The sequence below is a fragment of the Amblyomma mixtum genome, chromosome 2 (assembly GCF_055824585.1).
Source record: "Amblyomma mixtum isolate Tamu chromosome 2, ASM5582458v1, whole genome shotgun sequence".
Taxonomy (NCBI): domain Eukaryota; kingdom Metazoa; phylum Arthropoda; class Arachnida; order Ixodida; family Ixodidae; genus Amblyomma; species Amblyomma mixtum.
In genome coordinates, this window is record NC_143013.1 from 257,490,122 (window position 1) to 257,512,974 (window position 22,853).

Consider the following 22,853-nt stretch of genomic DNA (forward strand, 5'->3'; position numbering starts at 1 on the left):
CCCCCCGGTGGCAGCACCTGCCATCGCAGGGGGCAGTGGCGCATCATTTAGCCGCTGCACCACTGAGCCAGGAGGGGTGTGAGGACTCCCAGGGATTTATGAATTTATAAAATAGAGAATGACCAATTCTGCATATATGGAAATTAACACATTGTGAGTTCGCACCACCCCTTTAAGGCGGAGCTTCAGTGTCCAATCAAATTTTGTTTTACTAATTTACCGTTCCATCTTTACGGTCCCAACGGGCACTGAAGCTCCTTTGGACGTCCTAAGGACGTGTGGGACGGCCTAAGGACGTCCTAAGGATGTCCAATGATGTTTAAGAGCCCAATTGGGTGTAGTGTGTATTGGCTGGACATGGTATGCTTTTACGGATGCATGAAATGTCAGTTTCAGCGTGCGCCAAGACTTCATTTTTACAAGCTGGGCCCCAACAGTCTACAGAAAAAAAAAAAGGATTTTTGTGACGACGGTTAATTGCCGTCTCTGCAACTACCAGCAACAAATGAACACTGTTTTTTTTTGGTTGCAAATATTACTTTGGGATATCCTACAGCTGTCCTTGAAGAAGCGAATGAATTTCGTTTCTCAACGTAGTAACAAGCACAACTAATGAGGCAATAAACGACGCGCGGCCTTCAACTACCTTACTGCTTTGCCATATGTAATAACTCCCTGAGATGTTCTCTCTAACTGTACTACACAGACTATGGGAAACACGCATGATGAACTGGCATTGCCAATCTCTTGTTTCTACGAAATTCCATTTCATCCAAATGATTTTTCATCTTCAAGCACTGTATAACAAGATGTACTTCGAACCAAAGTGGCGTTCCCTCTGGATGGCGTGCTAAGCCTTGGTTCACTTCTAGCGATTTGTGGCCTCGAAGCGTTTGGCTTTGCGATAATTTTGATAACGCTTGCTAAAGACATTGTAAATAGCCCATGTACGTAGAATATTGCATCAACTGTACATCCCCAACAAATGTTTGTTCGGAAAGATAAACGGAGACCTTAGTTTAAAGGAGCACTTGTACATAGATTACAGTACAGCAAAACGTAGTTAATGTTAATTTAATTAATGTCACCTCTGACGCTATTACGTAAACACTCTCAAGGTGAACTTAAGTGTCCCTCGAAGTTTTCCTAGCGCCAAGTGACGAAGCCATTGCGAAAACACTGCGCAAGGCACAAGAACCAATAAGAACACAGAAGATTCACATGAGCGCGCCGACTACCAACTGAATTTTATTTCACAGCACAAGCATTTATACGGTCGGTAAAAAGGAGATACATCTTGCGCAGTCACCAGATTTTCGTGTAGTTATGTAAAGAAATGAAACATGAAGTTGAAAGGAATAAAATCCTCAAGATTAAAACGGTCATCACAGAAAAAAATCACCCAAGCTAGTAAAATCAGAAAGAATAAATAAAGCGGGGCCATAATGGGGGGGGGGGAGGGTAGGGGGGTAGTAATGGAACAGAAACAACAAAATATCAGAAAAAACAAAATACCCAACCTTTCGGGGATCTTAAGTGTTAATTACGCTTAATTACACATTTTTCATCAATTTGGCACAAATCCTACGTTTTTCAGACCATTCTGTGACCATTTTCACTATGCCGTGACGACTTCCGGTGGATGTAACGTCACACCGTTCCCGTGGCTACATCGACGTCCGCGCTATTTCGACGCAATTTCGACCTTTTTGCAATAGTAAGAAACTCTGTGCTTTTTGCCTATAATTAATTAACTAATTAATCTACAGTCATCAAACTTATCTCTAGGTTCATTTTTTCCTCCTCTATCTGAAGCAGCAATTAGTTTTCTCCTGTCGTGTTTAGTTCCAGAGTTATACGCTTGTAACACGCTTTGTTAACGCATGATGGTATGAGCAATTAAAGGCAAAAAGACATTACGAGTGACCAGTGACCGGACTCACAACGCGAGCTCTTTCTTGGATAAACTGATATACAGCGCGCTGACACACTGATCATTTCTTTGACTTTCTATCCGGAGGTTCTATCTTGCCCTTTTCCGATAATGGCACATTCGTCGAAGGCTGTAGTGCACCGTTTACTATATAGTTGGAAAAGTAGATGTCAAAAGGTAGACTTAAATGCGAATGTTGGGAATGGACATTCTCTTACCACCATGACGTGACCTTTTCATATTCAAAAGCAGAATTTGATTTCGTGCTAAAATGGCCGAAGAAATGAGTAATTCGCAAATCACATTGGCAGAGTAGAGACAACACGCAAAGAAAAGTAATTTCGACCACCGGAGATTAAACGTGCACGTAACCCTTTGCATTCGGACGTTTCTGCATTTTCCCACTTTTACAAGCGCGTATTTAGCGACCAAATGACACAACCGCTCACCCTATTAGCGCAGTGACCTATTACTTTTTTACATTCCGTATGCTGGATCGGTTGTTTCTGACCATGATAGCATGCCCAAGCGAGTGTGCGTGCGTTTACGTGCATGAGTGAATTACGAGGTGGTCTGTTTTAGAAAGGGCTCAACTGCTACTTGCATCTTTAATTCCGCATTCGAAAGGCGTTATACATGGCAAGCAACCATAATAGTACGGCGTTCAATTGAGTAAAATGACTACCTTTCAATTCACTTGGTTTAGTGTTAATGTTGCTATAGAAGGCCTTCATCTGGTCACCGTGCACGTATTATGCATTGCTTCTAGCCATTCTGCGCACCTCTGAATCCTCTAAGCTATCGTTCTAGATTGCAGACGATGAACGCGAGAATTTTGTGTCAAGACAGGCTACGTCGCACACGCTGTCTATCCTGCAGAAAGCCTTATATATCGCCCGTCATTGCAAAAAGAAAAAGAAAGGATTGCCACGACGGAAGGACCCGCTTTACAGCCCTTTTCTTTTTTCTCTCACTTCTCTTCAGGAGCGGAGGCTTCGGCGTCCTTATCGACTGCGTGTCTGCTGCGGCGCAGCAGTCAGCTGACCCTGCCTCCAGTGCTAAGCCCCACGCCTATCGCAGTCGTTGCGGCATCAAGCTGAGCCTAGCTACCTCCCCACGCTGCTGCGATGACTGCAGAAAAAGCTATGCTGACATCATTCACTGCGTGTACCTTCACAAACGAGAATTAAAGAGACTGCCTTCATTGAAAACGAAGCCTTTATACAGTTAGCAAAATATTCAATACTGCTGTCATCGGCACACGGCATTTTCACGTGCAAAATACGATGACGCAAATTCTTTTCCTTTTTAACGCAGATCTCAGAGGCTTGACTATGACTCCCTCTACTTCCCACCAGTCATCACGGAGTCCATAATTCAATCGGCTTTATCCAGGGGAAAATTCGAGATTTTTCTAGTCCACATGTCTAAGAAATAAATACGTCTTTAAAAAATATTATATACAGCTGTCCTCGGTGTCCTTTTAGCCCTTTACCGCCCAGTGTAGCGAAATCACGACATACTGGATTTTCTCCGTGTTTTCTTTTCCCCATGCAGCTTTTATACAAATTTTGATGTTGATACTTTATCAGTAACAAACCGTATTATGAAAGCATTTGGCACTACTTTGTGGAAGCTGTATGAATGAAAAGTATTCGGGAATGCGCGACTGCCTTATTTTCTCGGCGCTGTTTCACAAAGAATACGAAATTTGCCCTCTCGGAACCCTTGACGACTGTCGGCGTCGTTACCAGATTAGTGAAACGCTTGTTCTGGGTGAAAAGCTTGCTTATTAGTGGATTGCCGCGAAGACGCGAAAATGGGAATTTCAGCCACGGTGTATCTGTTCAAAGAAATATAAATTGACTGTTTTTCCGCACTGTATGCAGGACATTCACAATGAATGTGGTCTGTCGTCTCATCCCATCCGCAGATGGCAGATGCAGGGCTATCAGCTGCATCGATTAAGAAAGAGTAATGGTTGGTGAAAGCTACACCAAACCACAGGCGACACAGTAAAGTTGCTTCACGTAGTGGTAGGCCGGGTGGAAGCCTAATCTTCAGAGCAGGGTCCAGGGATTATAAACGGGAATTTGAAAATTGGCCGGTCTTCCACGTGACAAGCGTGATCTCCAGCGGAAGTGCGTGAAGCCTGCCCGCTGCGTCTGATCTCGAAATGGGGATTGACACGCAATCGCCGTCATGGTGAGCAGTTCGCGCGACCTCGTCCGCGCGGTGATGACTTGCTATGCCGCTGTGTTCTGGTAGCCATTGGTAAAGTCGTGCCCTTTATTGATGGCAGAGTGATGTAGTTGTCGGATTTCCGCGACCAGTCGTTCATGAGCTTCACGGCGTGGAGCGGCTTGTGAGCATGGATAGGCTGCTTTGGAATCGGTGAATACAGACCACTGCTGGGGGCTCTGGTGTAACTAGACTGCTTTTTATTATAACCCGGTAAGAGATAGATACAGGCTATCTCCAATTTCCTCAATATCTCTGCGTGTCTCTTTAAAACAAGGTACACCACCCTTTCACCCTCTTATCCTGCTGTACAGGCTATCTCCGATTTCTTCAATCTCTCTGTGTGTCTCTTTAAAACACGGTACACCACCATTTCACCCTCTTATGCTGCTGCACCCTCCCCACACCCTTATGCGGATCCGCTTTTCTTCATCGGTTGGAGGAGCCTATATAATTAAAACCAATGGCGGATATTGCCCACACGATGACAATATCTTTTCTTGAAACCTCCCTCTTGTCTCCCATCTTCAAGTTATTGATGTTGCCTCAAATGTAGAAGTTTCAGCTTCGAGGACCATCCTCCTCCCTTTTGAAATAGCGGTAATGGCTTCACGAGGGGCAGACATGATGATTACTCACGGTGCATGTGCGTTTTAGAAATGCATCAGTCTTTTAATGTGGTGGTGATAGTAACGCATGGTATGTGGGGCTTAGCGTCCTTAAGCGACATATGGGCTGTGAAGGACACCGTATAGTTGAAGTCGCTTAGGGACGTAAAGCTCCTATAAACCAGAACGCTGGAACAACTACCTCAAAACAATACAGCTGTTGCTTGCTGCGGAGTCGTCGGCTCGCTGATCACTGCTCGCTGATTGCGTTGATCACTGCAAATTGTGGCGTTTAACGTCTTGTAGCAACAAAGATGCTATGAGGAACGCCGTAGTGGAGGGCACCGGAGTAATTTAGACTAACTGGAGATCTTTCACGCGCACTGACATTGCACAGCACACGGGCGCCTTTGCATGATCAATCGAGGGGACACGGAAATGCATTGTGCCATGACACTGTTTGGCCAGAACTGCCCTTGAACCGTCGAAATTCAACACCGTCACCATAGGCTTTTTGGAAGCTTTATTAAGAAAAATGAAGCCTTTTCATCTTAAATGTTAGCTTCTGGCTGTACATTCTAGCGCCCTCTGCTAATCCGTTACTGTCATTGCGAAGCAATCCTTCAGGGCACTTTATATTCTATACCGAGACCCTATCTATAGCCTTGGCTTTGTGGCAGAGACTGCAGCGACAGTCCAGTGGCTACAAGCTGGCTCTGCTGCCTTTCAGCTTGACGGTTATGATGTGTTAGACAAGTAAACAAATAAATGACAGAAAGATCGTCCACATCATATCCCTCCCCACAGGTACTGGGTTCGAATTCAGGCACCTCCTGGATCAAGATTATATATATTTTCTTTTAAATTGGAGGGGACACTTAAGCCACTCATTAAGGGCATGACGCAATTGCGTAATAGGTTAATTCCTATATATGCAGAAGGTCAATCTCTGTTTACATTCATAGATCCCTGGGAGTCCTGATACCCCTCTTGGCGCAGTGGCACAGCGGTTAAGCGACGTGCCACGGCCCTGCGATGGCAGGTGCTCCTAGCGGTGGACCTGGTGCGGCCCAGATCGCTATTCCCGAGTGACTACTCATTAATTCAACTGCGACACTCCAAGGTGGGCAGCTTTTGATGACGCCGCAAACATGATCTTGGTAGACCACCTGCCTCATAGGCTGCCCTCTGGGGACCACGTGCCATAGACATGGCCGTGATTTTCCACTCACAACACTGACACCGGATTTTCGGGAGAACGGAACAGGGTCTTTAACGCTATAAGCCGCCGCGGTGGCTCAGTGGTTATGACATTCGGCTGCTTACCCGAAAAACGTGGGTTCGATCCCGGCCGCGGTGATCGAATTTCGATGGAGGCGAAATTCTAGAGGCCCATGTACTGTGTGATGTCAGTGTACGTTAAAGAACCTGAGATGGTCGAAATTTCCGGAGCCCTTCACTACAGCTTCTCTCATAGCCCGAGTCGCTTTCAAACGTTAAATCCCATAAACAAACCGACCTTTAACACTATCGCTTTAAGATGTGCACCGATGTACCACGGCGAAATGCTGTTTTTCCCCTCTAACGGAGGCGTAAGAGCTAAAGCGTTCGAATGCTGAACCCGAGGTCACGCGCTCGAATCGCAGCGGCGGCGGCGGCATGAAAGCGATATGCAAAAAGACGCCCGCGATATAAGTGGACGTTTAAGAACCACTGGTGGCCGGAATACAGAGCCCTTCACTGCGACGTCGTTCATAGCCCAGCGTTTATCTCCGGGACGGTAAACTCAAAATATGTGCTTCTTATAGCATTGGGTTTTCCCGGTCTATGCCGTTTTTGGCGCACGCATACTGATATGTTGAAGGTAGATTAGACCTGATAATAGTAAAGCATGGCTGTGGCTCAACTCGACTGAGCCAGGTTATACGGAGCGCAAGGCAACCGAATCAGTAGTCGATGTCGACGCGGAGACGTTGGCAGCATCCACTGCCCTTTACTTCTTGAGATACTCTTGTTGCCTGTGCCGCTGCTTCTTCCAGACGTGCCTCTCGCTATTCATCGGCTTCATCAACCTGACGAGCCCGCTTTCGCGACTTATCTCTTGCAAACGCGGCTTCGTGACGCAGTCTGTCACAGAGATCGCTAGAAGCTGCCCGGCGCCTCCAATGCCCTGTCGAAGAACTCGTCCCGGTGAACAGTTTTGGCCCCATGTCTATGCGGTGTCTAGGAGGCGAGCGCTGGCCTTCATTCAGAAAGAGCGAATCACGTGGTTGTTCACGTGACACAACTGGCGGAACGAGCGGTAACAGCTGCGACAAGTCACGAGGCATGCCGTCGCAGCCACATTTGCGGCGAGCCTCTAGTTAAAGGTCAAATCTAAGCGTCATTCGACCTTCAGATTTGTAAGCGAGAAATCGAGCTCTTCGAGGTGAATAACAAAACGAAGATGCATAGCGGAGCGGAAGTGGCTAACTTTGTTGTTTGAAATCAAAGAAAACTCCTTGAAAGGATTTGAAAGGACTCCTGAACTCTTCGCTCTATCCGCGGATGAAAGAGCGACATGGATAGCGATAGCTGTCGTGGTATCCACAGAAAAAGAGCTACTTCCATCGCGCCCTCGGTTCACATCCCGAAAAGTACGGGCGAAGACCAATGTTCTTACGCCAAAGCAATTTCCCAGGCGTTTTAAACCGAATAAAGTGATACTGATGAAACCTTTATCTCAAGACTTTCGTGGTCCTTAAACTTCAGGCGCCGAATGTGCCCGAGTGCCTAGATTTGGTAAAAATAAAGTATAACAAGATAGACGTCAATGACGCAGGAAATGGCAAGAAAACAACACCAAATTCCAGCAGCCAGCAGTATATAATAAAGGTGAAATTGCCAACAACCTCTGGAGTACTGCGATACGGATTAGATAAGACTGCGAAAATAAAACGAAACTTGGGTAGGTTTCTTTCATCACATGTTTCCACCAACTTCCGCTGAAGTCAGCTCCGTACATCAAGCAAGAGCTGACAATTCGTATGCGGTGTCATAAAGGGCTCCCACATGCAGACAAGGGTTTTGGCTGAGGGCGCTTCGCTTCGAGCATTTCCTTCTATCTGAGGGTAATTAGTATCGCGACGACAAAGATAATCCTTTTCTCTTTTTTTTCTTTTTAAGCGCTCCGCGCAGCTGCTTTATAAGCCGCGCGTACCACCCTTCTGGAGTCACGTCGCTTCGGCAGCATCCGCGAGCCAGCCCAGAGGAGATAGAGAAGCCTGAGGTAAGAACGGCAACCGTTCACTCTTTTCGAGCTTAGTCGTTTCGCACTTATTGTGGGTAGACATGTAGTGTCCATCAGAATGACACTCAGTGGTTTTTGTCTCTGTATGTTGGGGATTTTTTTTAAAAAAACGCGAAGAAATCTTCACCGGTGAATTAAGAAGCCAATTTTACGGTTTAACTGCACTAGAGTGACTAGACGAGAAACGTGCGGGAACAAAGAAGTTTTATGTTCTTTATGCCGGCAGATTTAAAAATACGGCGGTTGATATTTAGGTCATTAGATGCGGAGCAACTTGGAGGTTAACAAGAAGGCTAGTCATAAGGCAGAGAGCAGAGCAAAACAAAATAAAAAAAGAAAGCAGTGCTGGTCAGACAGCGAACGCGAGTTGAGCACATTTTAGTTGAGAAAGAAATATTACCTCCGAAACGCTAATCCTAGCATCCGATACACGTTCTTTCTTGCACCACGAAAGATGTCAGCGCACTCTTTTTGAATGTTCAAAGCTCTGCGCCACGTGCTGCATAGAATCCATTGCAACTAGAAGCACTTGTCCAGAAAGGCATCTCAAGGCAGATTTACGCTGCAGTGATGCGCTGAAATAATAGAGCAACGCTTTTGTTAAGGTCAAAAAGGTCAACAAAACCTCCCTTATGCTACTAAGGCACCTCTGTTATAAAGCATAAGGAATGGTATTACGGTTAACATCACTAAGAAAAAAAAACGTAAAAGTACATCAGTTTATTTCCAGAAACCTTGGTGTGACCACAAAATGTCGACCCAACCGGAAAAGTCTAACAGAGCTCTCGAGAAGATCTCCTTTTGGTGGCAGCACTGATGCGTTCATTGTCCAGGCGCGCTAGCGTAGTCTCCTTGACGGCTCTTGCTCTGAAAAGAATGCGTCCGGCTTAAGTCGCTGATAAGTTGGATGCTAGCAGGCATACAGAGGGAAACAGTTTGAAACTTATTCTCAATCTTCGGGGTAATACCATTGATAACGATATTGTTACCATGCCCTACCGTCCCCACCCCCAAAAAGCTTTACAAAAGCCCCCGGACCAGGACGAATTTTTCTTTGACTACGACGCTTCTGAGAAAGCTCAGCCGTATGGCTCCGCTTGGGTGGATGTCAATGAGTAATTACCCGCTTATTATAAAAAGCCCCCATCCTACGGACCACATGAATTAGGTCTATTCATGGCTGGATATTCCATAGTTAGGCCTAGGACTACAGCTGTTAGGCCTATCTATCAGAGGCATCAGCCCACTTGACCTATCTATGCTCCATCTATAGCTGCGTGATGTATAGGCCTAACTCATGTAGGCATAGACCACATATATCCATGGGTAACTGTGGATAACGATATATGCCTAGCCCACGTGGCCCTCAAAGGCCGCTGTGGGGACCCGTGATCTATACAGAAAACATTCTCGTTGGTAAGCAAATGTAAGCGGTAGTTTTCAGTCACGACACACCACGATACCCACACCACTCGTTGCTTTTAAAGACTCATTACAGCTACAAAATAAATATTAACTTAGGTTCACTGGGTTCGAGTAAGGTATCGAGAGGATGTCATTGCTTCGAAGTCTGTTGGGCTCAGCAAGTCTACTGAGATATCTGCAACAGGTTCCATGGACGTTCGCAAAGCCTTATTAATTATATGGCATGGAGGTAAAAAAAACTAGGAGAGAGTGCGCTCAGCCTCTGCAAGCCATCCTCCTCTGACGCCGCTGCCGAGGGCCCTTTTGCGCACTGACTCATGGGAAATAGGCCCTCCTCCACAGTTACCAGACTGCCAACCAGCGGTGCTTTTTAATGAACGTCCGTGCTCCGATGTAGCGCAGAAGCGCAGCGCCTGTGTTGCAGCTTTGGCGGAATGCGTACCGAGCTCGAGGTTGTCTGAAGGCTCCGCGTCTCAACACTTCTGTTGATTACACTCTTGAGTTTTTGGGTGCACTGTAGAAAACTGCAGGTAAACTTTTCATCAAAGGGTGCGGCCGCGACCTCGTCACTGTTAAACTGTGGTTCATAAAGAGAATGGAGAGGAATTCCTTTCGTCGTTATACACACATACGGAGCGTTTATTTCAGCGCATGCTATAAGCGGAGAACTCGAGAGTAGACGAAGAAACGAGCCTCTAAAAAAGGGCGCAGCGGCTTTCAGAGCGCTCACGGCGGACGGACGTGTTTAACGAGCGCTCCGGCGCGCTGCGCAAGATTCTATTTCTCAGGCGGACTTCGGCCCACCCATGGGCCCGGCACAAGTCGTGCCGAATACGCTCGCGCACATACGTGGTTCCGACGTGAAATGCAGCAGTGAAGTATTTCTCTCTCTCTCTCGCTGTCGAGAGAGAGTGCCGGCGGCTTTACGTCTGCCCCTGCGCGGGGTCTCCCGGCCACTGCGCACAATCACTTACAAAAAGAAGTAAACTGTATGTGCATAGCCGCGCGTACGTAGCGTCCTGTCTCGGACTAATCGCGCGCGCGGCACACTGCACTAGCGGCCGGGGTGGGGCGCCCGGCCGCGTATACCGTCCGAGGTAGCACCCACGGAGCGTTCGTGTCACGCGTGCACTACCTGGCGAAGAGCAAGCGGGAAGTCAAGCCCGCCTGCTCGATGAACGCACAGAGGCACACCATTGTTCTGTCACGGGTGCGCGCACTGCCGCGCGGCCACAGGAGCGCTTCGAGACTGTCCGGGATGATTCCCAGCGCCCTGCAGGCCGCGAGAATCTCGCGACGCGGCACTGCAGAAACGGCACAGCGAAGGAGCATGTGCTCCAATATCTCCACTGCGCCGCAGTCAGCGCACGCGTCGCTCGGGGACGGTGGCCGCTGCGGCGAGCGAGCAGTTTGCGCTCACCACGGAGCCGTCAGTTAACACAAGCAGATGGTCGCGCAGTTGCTCGTACAGCGAGAGAGCGAAACCGAAACCGAAATCCGGCTAAGAGCTACCACTGCCTTGTCACGTGAGGGCCTATTTCCCATGATTCTTTCCATTATATTTTTTATGACTAGGCTTCAAGATTGTGACGTCATGCTCCCTCCTAGTTTTTCTTCCTCCATGTTATATGGTAGGATTCGCGGAGTGAGAAATTCCTAGAAGCGTAAATCAGAGAGGCAGAAGTTACTTAGTGGAATCGCTTTTTTGGCGTATAAAATCACGTTGAAAATATCCCAAAAAAATATCGAAAAGAACACTTGCTCAGCCTTGCTGTAAAAAAGTGCGGATCCCCTCGAAAAGGCCGCTGTGCCTTCATGTGAAGAAAATGTGTACCGAAAACATTTTCCGGTATTTTAGTCCGCGTTTTGAAGAAAATTAGGCTGAAAACTCAAAACCATGATAGTGAAAAACGGTGCATCCTGCGTTTATTTAAGGTTCGTAGAAGAGCCATATTTCGCTATAAACTAATCTACCTTGAATGCAAGTGTCGAAAGTGAGGTAAGCTAAAGTACTAGCTTTGCCGCATGTTTCAGTTAACCCCAGGACAACCAGTGTTTCCTTAAAGAAATCTTAATCTTAATTCACTTTTTCTGCAGCTTTCGGTGGCGTTCAATTCAATTCAATTCACTTTAATTACCGGATACAACTCGAGCGTTTAGTTGACAAAAGCTTCTTCATTTTTCTATGTCACCGGGTTCGCTTAGTGCAAACGAAAAACCAGTACCTTGCTTCTCCATTTTTGTCCATCGAGCATGCCAATATTTTTTTAAGGCATACCGAGGACAACTCCATGTTGTTTAATTAAAGTTGATATTTGCTAGCTCAACCACTTCTGACTCTGATGACGCTTGTTCGGTAGCAAAAAAATGCTGTCAGTGCTGAGTCATTTTAAGGCAGATTTTAAAAACTCTTTCACGGCACTCCGGTTCTTCGCTTAGTTTCCTATGTGTATCTTTCATTTTTGGTATGAAAACGGCCGGCGATGGCGGCAGCTGTATTTAGTTTCCCATTCTTTTCTAGCTGGAAAGAGCTTCGTTTTTTACCAAGGCAGTTTGTAATGTGGGTTTCTAAGTGGACACAGGCCACCACCCACCGCGGGTTCGAGCTTCGCGCGAGCCAAGGGCCCCGATCAGCCTTCACCACACACCACTGGGACACCGATGCGGCGCACTCAACCTCCGCTGGGAGGAGAGCGATTCGCCGCAAAGAAATAGGCCTCCAAGTTCACAAAGGAGACGTTTATTCACGTCGTCCTTCAGCAGTACACACACACTCAATCGTCACCCCGTCCCGGGGGCGCGCGAGGAGCAAGGCTCCGCTGCGCGCACGAAGCGACTCGAGCAATGCGCGCCGCTAGCACGCCGCTGCAGGAGAATGTCCCCGCGGCAGTGCTGTGATCTCTCTCTCGTGTCGACCGTTGGGCCGGTTGCGAGAGAGAGTGGGCAATCAACGCAAGGTGCGCCTGTCGGAGGTCGCTGGACCCCGCTGGACAGGCTCGAGCCGCTGCAGGTCAGAGGACACGTGCGGGCGAGCTCGAGTAAGCACTGGTCCGAGCGGCCAAGGGCCGGCACGGACAAACAGTAACGTACGCACCTTACGCTGTCTCGGAGGGTTCTCTCTCTCTGGGCCCAGCTCGGACGGTCGCGCGGTGCGCGGCCGGTCAAACGGGTCCCGAAAATCCCGCCAAAAGGCGCCAATGGCAAAGGCCCTTGGGGAGCCGGGGCGGAGCTGTGGCCAAATGACAGTGATTAGTCACCTAGCCGCCTCTCCACCGCCTGAGGCGGGAGCAAGGGAAAGAGGAGAAACAACGCAGGAAGCCGGCACAGCCGCGCAAAGGCAACGGCGGAAAGCCAGGATTCCCACAGTAATTAAGAAGAGGTAATCATCTATCCAGGGATTGTTCGATTTGCCCTGATTGTTACTGTAAAACAAAGCATCTTGGCACTGCAATCTTTCGAAAGCAAGAACTTCCCTCATAAATGCTTGAGAAATTTGAAGCGCTGGAGTTTAAATAAACCTTCGCTACGTAGCACATTTAGACCCCGGCGGACAGAAAACCAACAAGTGAGGACCCTACACAGAAACTGAAACGCATGCACCGTGATCTCGTCTTCAGAGCTCTTGGGCCTCTATAACCTCTTCGCTTGCCACTCACTCAACGCCCAATTTACAAAGATTGCGCAATACAAGTGCAGAAAAAAAGTCAGATTTTATTCTCTTTTTTGTTTATTCAAATGAAGGCTACTGTTATTAAAAGCTGCAAGAACACAAATGTTTTTTCATCCCAGTTTCTCAACACTAAATGCGAATTTCGGTGCCTAAAGAACGTCGGCACAGCCACAGAAAGCCAAATAATCCGGTTTTTCTCAAAAGATAACACCGACGGAGCTGTCCTGAGTGCTCACTTAATCTGGACCTCGTGAGGTTCTTTAACGCGGCAGAAAATCTCGCTAAACTAGTGTTCCGACATTTCGCTTGCATAGAAATGCAGTCGCCGTGACCGGGGGTGAAGTTCTCGACCTTCCATTCAGAAGCTGACCTCCGTGCAGCCTCTTAACCACTGCTAAATGTCCTTTACAATTCCTGGTCGTTGAACGCAGGTACGAGTGCCGACTCCAAGTCCAGATAGTCAGCAAGATGGTGAACGGGGTGGTTACCGGAGTCAACGGCGTCAACGGCGTCAACGGGGTGGTCGCCGGGGTCAAAGGGGTCAACGGGGTTGTCAACAGGAAGGTCAACAAGACCGTCAAGGGCGTGGTCAACGTACAGAGGATGGGAATGAGAATGAGCATGGTCTGGGCCGTCGTAGCGGTGGTGTTCGTGGTCGTGTGCGTCAACGTTCCGGTGGTCGTGGCGAAGACGGCGAAGGGCCCAGCCTCGTACGGACTGCCTCCAGCCCCCAGCTCGGACTGCGACGGTGTGGCGGTGGGTATCGGAGGCGCCGCTAAGGTGGCCGACCCCGACGACTGCACCAAGTACTCCATCTGCCTGCCAATGTTCGGCTTCAAGCTCGACTGCCCCCTGGGACAGCACTTCAGCGCCGCCGAAGGCTCCTGCACATCCCCAGAGAAGGCCGGATGCGACCCTGGTACGTGAACTCGTGCAGCAACATGTGTAGCTGGGTTTAGGTTATTACTATAGCTGCTAACAGGACTACAAGACAAACATCTTCGGTCTAAATATGCCTAGCTGGGTAAAGCAGTGTTTACTTCTTTGTTTAGTTAATTTGCAGGCAGTCACTCACTACTTCTCTTACATGACAGGCAGCGTTGACAGGCATGACATGACAGGAAGAGAAAATTGCGCTGTTTCGGTAACAATGAGCCAAGCCAACAAGGCATCTGAAAGTAATGGGTAAACATTCTACTCAGATAGAACTCAATGTCAAAACTGCAAATAACACTCGTAGGATGCCCTCCAATTAACTGCGTCGACCCATTGTCATGACGTCACGGTCAGATGTCTTGCACCGGCTAGCGCCTGTAGCTGTACTATGTCCCCCCCCCCCCCCCCCCTTTCATTCTGAGTATAGTAAAGAAAAAACACTTCCCTTCCCGAAGCGAAGGTTTTGATTTGCCCTTGCTGGATGCTGTTACACTGCTGTAGGCCTATACAACAAACCGGTGTATTCATTCTACGCAGCTTTTGCCACCACTGCTCCCGCCCCAGCCGACGCTGCTGAAGACACTGAGGAAGCCAAGCAGGAGACCGATGCTGATTGCGCTGACCAAGCCGAACAGCCTGCAGAGGAAGTACAGGAAGTGGCCGACGAAGCTGGGCAGGCCGTCGAGGACGTACAGCAACCCGCCGACGAAGTCGTCAACGAGGCTTAAATGCCACTTGACAAACGCTCGAGACTGCATGTATAAGAGCGCAGTGACTGCTAAGTCTTCGTGACTCAACTATTCGTTAACCCCATACATGAAGGCGCATGAAGACGATGTATACTAAAGCAGCGGAAGCCGCTCTACAAGCCGGTTTCGAGCCAAAATTGAATCGTTGTTTAAATAAAGGAAAGAAAAAAGGTCGCAACTCTTTTTCTCTTCCCTTCTGAGCGTACGTGGCTGCCACACATCACGAATGCTCAGAAAGGCAGAACTATGAAATATACAGAGAAGAAGACATTCAAGACAAATCCCGCTTAATGTCGGATGGTTTTATCCCAGCACTTATTTTTCTAGGAAATGTGCAAAAAATCGTGATAAATTTACCATGCCAGACAGAGCGGAAACGCGCAATGGTTCTCAAAGAAAAGGTACAGGTAAACCTCTTAGATCAGAACATCCTCGGCGCATATCTTCAGACCTCAGAGAGAGTTAGCTTTCTCAGAGTTAATAAAGCTATGCTCCTTAAATCTGGCTTTTCCCATACACGCACACAGAACTTTTGCAGCCGCAAGTCCAACAGAGTACTCTCTGCATGACTCACGCACTATACTACGCGCCTCTGTGCCTTCGGAAACGTTCAGCGTCTTATGACGCATTCTTAGTTAAACGAATCCCTTAGCGAAAAAGGGGATGTGCTTAAAATGCATTTCAAACATATTGTACTAATTTCATATTTATTTCGCTTTTTTGTCCCAATGCTTAAACTGCAATACGAATGCTTTCTAAGTATGCTAGGAATAATATTTTGAACGTTCTTTAAATGACGTGAAAAGTACATTTTTGCCCGCTTAGCATATTTGTAATGCATTAAAAATATACTAAAAATATGTCAAAAATATTCATTAAATACATTAGCTTACATTAGAAGTACACTAAAAATAAATATTTAATACATTAAAAATATATTCACTTCCGCTTAAATAAGGTCTACTGGTCGGCTTCAAAGAATCAGACGGGTTAATGCTACAACTGCAGAACAAATTAACAAGCACAGTTATCATCAAAATGTACATGAGATGTACAGTGAGGGGAAGAAGTCCAAGAGCTGCACTGTTAAGCATGCTAACAAGTTCGTTGCTTGTTCGACTCGTGTCGTTTACAAGTTACCCCTGTCATCTGGCAGGATGTACACGGGCCAAACTCGCACATGCGTTAATGACCGGGCACGCGACCATAATAATTACCTGAAAAATTCGTCAGATCATACTCTCCCACGTCACTGCAGGAGTTGTAAAAACTGTGTCCTTCAACGTGGCCATGATACGGCTACCGAAGAGACTGGAGGGGATAGATGGCTTGAATTTCTGCATGTATGCGGACGATATCACCATGTGGATGACCCGTGGACACGCCGCGCACATCGAAAGTACGCTACAGAAGGCCATAAATGAGGTCGAAAACTATGTCAGCCGTAGGGGCTTGCAATGCTCGCCGCAGAAGTCTGAACTTCTTTTTTATCGACCTCTGCATCAAAGACAAACTAGAACCATCCCTAACATCAAATTACAAACTCAAGGGGCGGAGATTCCTCATGTTGAAAAAATCTGAATTTTAGGAATGATTATACAAAGCAACAGGTATAACTGTGATGCAATAACTAAGATGGAAAACTGCGCGCAACAAACTATCCGGCTCATACAGCGGATTGCCAACAGAAAACACGGCATGAAAGAGCAGAATCTCCTACGGCTGGTACAGGCATTCGTAGTAAGCCGTATCTCGTATGCTGCGCCCTTCCTTGATCTTAAAGTTTCAGAAAAGGAAAAGATAAATGGAATTATCAGGCGATGCACGAAACAAGCTCTAGGATTGCCCATCCGTACATCCACTCACCGCCTCCTAGAGCTAGGAATGCATAATACCCTGGAAGAAATTACGGAAGCAGCGAGAACGTCCCAAATCGAACGCTTAGCCGGGACCACAACCGGCAGGGCCATTCTAGAAAAACTCAATCTGAGCCGAGATAACAGAACAACCGCCAAAGTTGACATGCTCGGAAAAATTCGAGACAATATAGTTGTACCCCCATTACCCAGGAATATGCATCCTATTCATCACTCAGTGCGCCGGGCCAAGCGGGCAGAGGCGCTAGAGAAACGCTTCTGCTCCTACAAAGACGAGGACGTGGTCTACGTGGATGCCTCTGAGTATGGTAAGAACACGGTGACCGTCGCGGTCGTCAATAATAAACAACTCCTCAAAATAAGTGCCTCCATAATCTCGGGTAACCCAGAGACTGCAGAGGAAGCTGCCATAGCGCTGGCCTGTGTAGGCACAAAAGCGAGATACATCATCAGTGACTCCAAAGTCGCCATACTAAATTTCGGCAGGGGCCGGGTCTCCCCTCTAACAAACACAATTCTAAGCCGTCATGTAATAGACCGGAAAATTACACTAGTCTGGACACCAGCACATGCATCCCTGCCTGGTAATGAGACGGCCCACGAGTTCGCCCGAGGCTTTTCTTTCCGGGCGGACCCGAGCGAGGTGGTCTTTACAGCCAGGGATCGCATGGTGACCTACAGAGAAATTACACAACACTATCGTTTCCAACGAGCTAGACTTCCTCCAGCGGATAGATCCTTGTCCAGACACCAAGCCATCAACTGGCGCCGGTTACAAACTTACACCTTTCCAAACCCGGCCCTCTGGAGTCTTATGTATACCCAGGGCAATTTTCAGACAAATGCGCAAACTGCGAACTTAGGGCCACCTTGGACCACATACTATGGGAATGTCCTCATGCTCCCCGGGAGGGACGAGGTATAAACACAAAAGATCAATGGGAGACCTTGCTACTGAGCTCCGACCCGGCGACTCAGTTACAACTCGTCCGACTGGCCGAAGCCGCCGCCGAGAGTCAAGACCTTTCGGCCGTCGTCTAGGCGGGTAGCCCTCTGGCTACCCTCTTTCTGTTGGACAATAAAAGTGTTCCTATCCTATCCTATCCCGGTTTTATCAACATTTCAGTAATCGGAAAGATAAAAAACAGGGAGGAGAGGGAAATCCTTGAGGCCTTTCATATTAGGCTGCAAGGCAGGGACACAAGCGTCAGTGCACCGTCCTTGCATCTCACTAGCAAGGAAGTTAATTTTCTAAGCAGAAGTGCGCGCGTGCAAGATTGATGAGCAAATTATCTGTATTTTGTTGTTTGCCAGTTTTGGAACGTGTACCCACTCCTCGGTGATCTGCCACTTATGTATTTGTTTGTTTTGTTTAGTGTGTCTGATACGCATGCGTCTTCTGGCGACCTAGGTTGGCCGTTTCTCGATTAAACTTCGGTGGCGAAGTTAGCCTGGCTTGAAGCACTCTACGGTTCTACGCTTCATCCTTGGGCATCTTTATAGATGCTATGAATACGTGCGCTGAAAATATGATGCACGGTCTCCCTCTCCTAGTGAGAAGGAAGAGCGTCTACACTCTGCTTCTCTTCCTTCGTGTTCTTCGTTCCTCGCTGTGTCGACAGTACACAGCTGTGTGCGAAATCTATGCGTGCATTTAGGATGCACACATGCCGCAACTGAAACAGTGCATGCAAGAGGATCCTAAACGTGGTATGCGATAGCAATAGATTTCACATCTGCAGCAGCATCTGTTGCACTTCTGTATGTGTTTGCGTCAGATTCTTTGCAATTGTCGTTCTATCGACCGCCACATTCGGACCGCTAGCTACAGCAGTAAATATCCGCTATGCTGTGACGGTGCCGATGCTAGCATATATCGCATTTTTTTACTGATTCTTGATTTCAGTTTTCTGCCTAGGTTGATGTCTGGAAACTTGATTTGCTCACAACCCGGTAAGCACGTTGTGATGATGTCACAACGTCATCGGATCTCTCTCGACAATCGTTAATTTAATGCTACCTGCCATAGTGCTGCTGGGCTTTGGGCTGCTTGTGATGACGTCACAAGGTCACGTGACCTCTCTCGACCAATCAGCGAGTTTTGACTCGGACATCAGCGGGGTTTTGGTGTGACGAAAGGTCACACATGGTCACAAAGCCACACATGGGCTCAGCGCTGCAGCATAGTTAAAGGCATATGGGTAACAGGTGCAGTGCTTATGGAGAGAACGGTTGGAAAACCCAACGAGATTCTGAGTTTGTTACACAAACTAACAGTGGAAAAGAACGCATGTGAGGTTCACGTGCACAGACAGGCCCGGAAATGTTACATTGACAAGTAATAAAAAGTAGCGACTGATCTAATACGACCCGATGCATTTCTCCTGTAACCGCAATCTGCACCGCTGTTTAAGCAAGAACAACTGTTTGCAAAATCTTTGCTACAAATTCCGGCATCTCGGCTGATCTCGCTCAATACACGGGATTAATTAGTCAAAACGGACCAAATTCCATTGTTGCGCAAATTCGACGTACTCATTCCTGAAATTTCAGCGGCATTAACATTTTTTTACATTAGCTTTTGACAGCGGGTATATAAGCTCGCATGATGTGGCAATTATTTTTCCTTCCATTTCTTAATAATGTGGTCGTTAAAGTTTTAAACTTCTATTATTCACAATGCTCTACACTCTAGACACGAATACACATATGGGAGTAAGCTGCCCTGTAGTTCACCGATTACTCCCATTTTTACTCCTTTCCATTTGGCGTCACAGATGGCAACACTTTCTTCGTCACCTGAGGTTTGTACCGCGAATTTAAACAAGAGGGGGCTCACAGTTTCATTTGATAAACCCGTACCCTTCCCGCGTAGCATGAGCCTCAGCTGCAAAACATTCGCAGTGTCTTTCGCACTGGTTGCAAGCCGGATGCGCTGATTTTCCAGCAGCTCGCGCTTGCTTATGATGTGTTATGCAAACGAAAACAAAACGAATTATACGGAAAGATCATCCATGTCCTACGCGAAGGGTACTGGGTTCCAAATCAGGCCGCAGGGGAAGCAAGCTCATTTTTCAATGACTAAAAAGGCGTATGCTGCCCAGAATGCTCTGTTAGTTTTGGAGTAAACCCCTCTGCGCGATGGCGTAAGAAGCTAAATCGTTCGGACGCTCAATCCGAGGCCTCCGGTTCGAATCGCACCTGGGGCATCATCATCATCGTCTCTGTCACTGATCCGGCAACTACCGATAAATGGAGAGCGAGGAACACAGACCTAGAAAAATAACTTTACCTAGAAAAATAACTTTTAGTGCGACAGTATTACAGCTTTCGTAAAACCAAAACCCCGCTGATGTCCGAGTCGAAATTCATTGATTGGTCGAGAGAGGTCACGTGACTTTATGACGTCATCACACGCTGCCCACCATGGAGGAAGAAAAACTAGGAGGGAGCACGACGTCACAATCTTGAAGCCTAGTCATAAAAAATATAATGGAAAGCATCATGGGAAATAGGCCCTCACGTGACAAGGCAGCGGTAGCTCTTAGCCGGATTTCGGTTTCGGTTTCGCTGTAACTTAACTGCGCGACCATCTACTTGTGTTCACTGACGGCTCCGTGGTGAGCGCAAACTGCTCTCTCGCCGCAGCGGCCACCACCCCCGAGCGACACGTGCGATGACTGCGGCGCAGTAGAGACCACATGCTCCTTCGCTGTGCCGCTTCTGCAGTGCCGCGTCGCGAGATGCCCGCGGCCTAAAGGGCGCTGGGAATCATACCGGACAGTCTCGAAGCACTCCTGTGGCCGCGCGGCAGTGCGCGCACCCGTGACAGTACAATGGTGAGCCAGTGCACGCGTGACACGAACGCTCCGTGGGTGCTACCTCGGATGATATACGCGGCTAGGCGCCCCACCCCGGCCGCTAGTGCAGTGTGCCGAGCACGCGATTAGTCCGAGACAGGACGCTGCGTGCGCGCGGCTACGTAGTACATACAGTTTACTTCTTTTTGTAAGTGATTGTGCGCAGTGGCCGGGAGACCCCGCGCAGGGGCAAACGTAAAGCCGCCAGCACTCTCTCTCGACAGCGAGAGAGAGAAATACTTCATTGCTGCATTTCACGCCGGAACTGCGTATGTGCGCGAGCGTACTCGGCGCGACTTTTGGCTCGAGAATAGCGGAGAACGCCGGGCCTATGGGCGGGCCGAAGTCCGCCTGCCCGAGAAATAGAATCTTGCGCAGCGCACTGGAGCGCTCGTTAAGCACGTCCGTGCGCTGTGAGCGCTCTGGAAGCCACTGCGCCCTTTTTTAGAGGCTCGTTTTCTTCGCCTACTCTCGAGTTCTCCGCTTATAGCATGCGCTGAAATAAATGCTCCGTATGTGTTTATAACGACGAAAGGAATTCCTCTCTATTCTCTTTATGAACCACAGTTGAACAGTGACGAGGTCGCGGCCGCATCCTTTGATGAAAAGTTTACCTGCAGTTTTCTACAGTGCACCCAAAAACTCGAGAGTGTAATCAACAGAAGTGTTGAGGCGCGGAGCCTTCAGACAACTTCGAGCTCGGTACGCATTCCGCCAACGCTGCAACACAGGCGCTGCGCTTCTGCGCTACATCGGAGCACGGGCGTTCACTAAAAAGCACCGCTGGTTGGTAGTCTGGTAACTGTGGAGGGCCTATTTCCCAAGAGTCAGTGCGCAAAAGGGCCCTCGGCAGCGGCGTCAGAGGAGGATGGCTTGCAGAGGCTAAGCGCACTCTCTCCTAGTTTTTTTTCCTCCATGCTGCCCACCATGGCGGGTGGCATTAAATTAATGATTGATTGAGAGATATCCGATGAGCTTTTGAAAATAGCGTTAGCGTACGAATGCAATCGGCAGTTGCGGCTTTCGCGCCCTGAGCGTGAAAACATGGCGGCGTCCTTCCAAGCGAGAGCCGCCCGCTTCAGCCAATTCAGCAGTCCTTGCGATTCCGGTCGGCATGTTTACCGGCAACTACTGGTGTTGTTGCTTTTCGCAATGACTTACCTTGCTTCGACGATAAAGTTTAAGCTGCAATTCAGCCTAGTTTTTGAGATACGCTCTGGATTCTGGAGCGCGCAAGCCTAATGGGACCTCCAGCTACACTGCTACCGTCTGCAACTGCCCGAAACACAGCCGAAACCTAGCACAACCGTCCGGAACGAAACAAAATAGATTTAGAGATGTAAAAAATAGCGCACAGGGAACACAAGGGACGGAAAGTAAACGACGCAGACGAGCGCTAACTCGCAACTGAGGTTTATTGCTGACGCGCGCAATATAAGGTAGTCACTTTAAAAACATAAAACAAAAACAACCACAAACAGTCCCTCCTCGAAAGACCAAGTCAGAGGAAAAAATTGAAATTGAAGCATCAGGCGCCACTCATCGCTGTGGAAGATCAGTTAAAAAACCGTTATCAAAAAAGGAATTCAATGCAACGCGCTAAAAACTCGATTTCACAGTCTGCCAAGTTAACAGAGGGCTCACTGATACACGGATTCCGACATTTCCTAATATGGTATGCCTCCATTATCTCGCGTACACGCTGATCACGATGTCTGAAAAGTATGACGGTACTAGAAAAAATCGGTTTGCAAATTTTCCCCTTCTGCTCTTCTTTTTTGCTACATTCCCGGCAATGCTCAGGAAGATTCCCATAATGATCTTTTAGGGAGTTACGGTGTTCACCCAGCCTAACGTTGAGGCATCGCCCCGTTTGTCCTACATAGATAGCTCCGCAAGACAACGGTAGTTTGTACACTACACCCAAGCTGCATAGAACAAACGGGGCGCGGTGCCTAACGGTGCATCCGCGCTTTTTTCGCTTATCTCCAACACCTTCGCCGCCGCGGTGGCTCAGTGGCTATGGTGCTCGGCTGCTGGCCCAAAAGACGCGGGTTCGATCCCGGCCGCAGCGGCTAGAATTTCTTCGGAGGAGAAATTCTAGAGGCCCATGTGCTGTGCGATGTCAGTGCACGTTAAAGAACCCGAGGTGGTCGAAATTTCCGGAGCCCTTCCCAACGGCGTCTCTCATAGCCTTAGTCGCTTTGGGACGTTAAACCCCACAAAACCAAAAGCAAACCAACACCTTCCTGCCTGCTCCGTATC

The 22,853-nt window shown here is 48.2% G+C and overlaps 1 protein-coding gene across 2 annotated transcripts in view; it reads left to right on the top strand.

The window, feature by feature from the left end:
* The window catches only part of LOC149363649 (uncharacterized), a 108,258-nt gene extending 93,234 nt beyond the window's left edge, over positions 1–15,024 (top strand). For both annotated transcript variants that reach the window (XM_089573624.1, XM_089573625.1), the window contains exons 2-4: positions 7,948–8,050; positions 13,598–14,085; positions 14,640–15,024. In XM_089573624.1, the coding sequence (XP_089429750.1) occupies positions 13,635–14,085; positions 14,640–14,830 (642 nt within the window). In that variant the 5' untranslated portion in view covers positions 7,948–8,050; positions 13,598–13,634 and the 3' untranslated portion in view covers positions 14,831–15,024. The remainder of the gene's footprint in view (positions 1–7,947; positions 8,051–13,597; positions 14,086–14,639) is intronic.
* Positions 15,025–22,853: the final 7,829 nt, after the last annotated feature.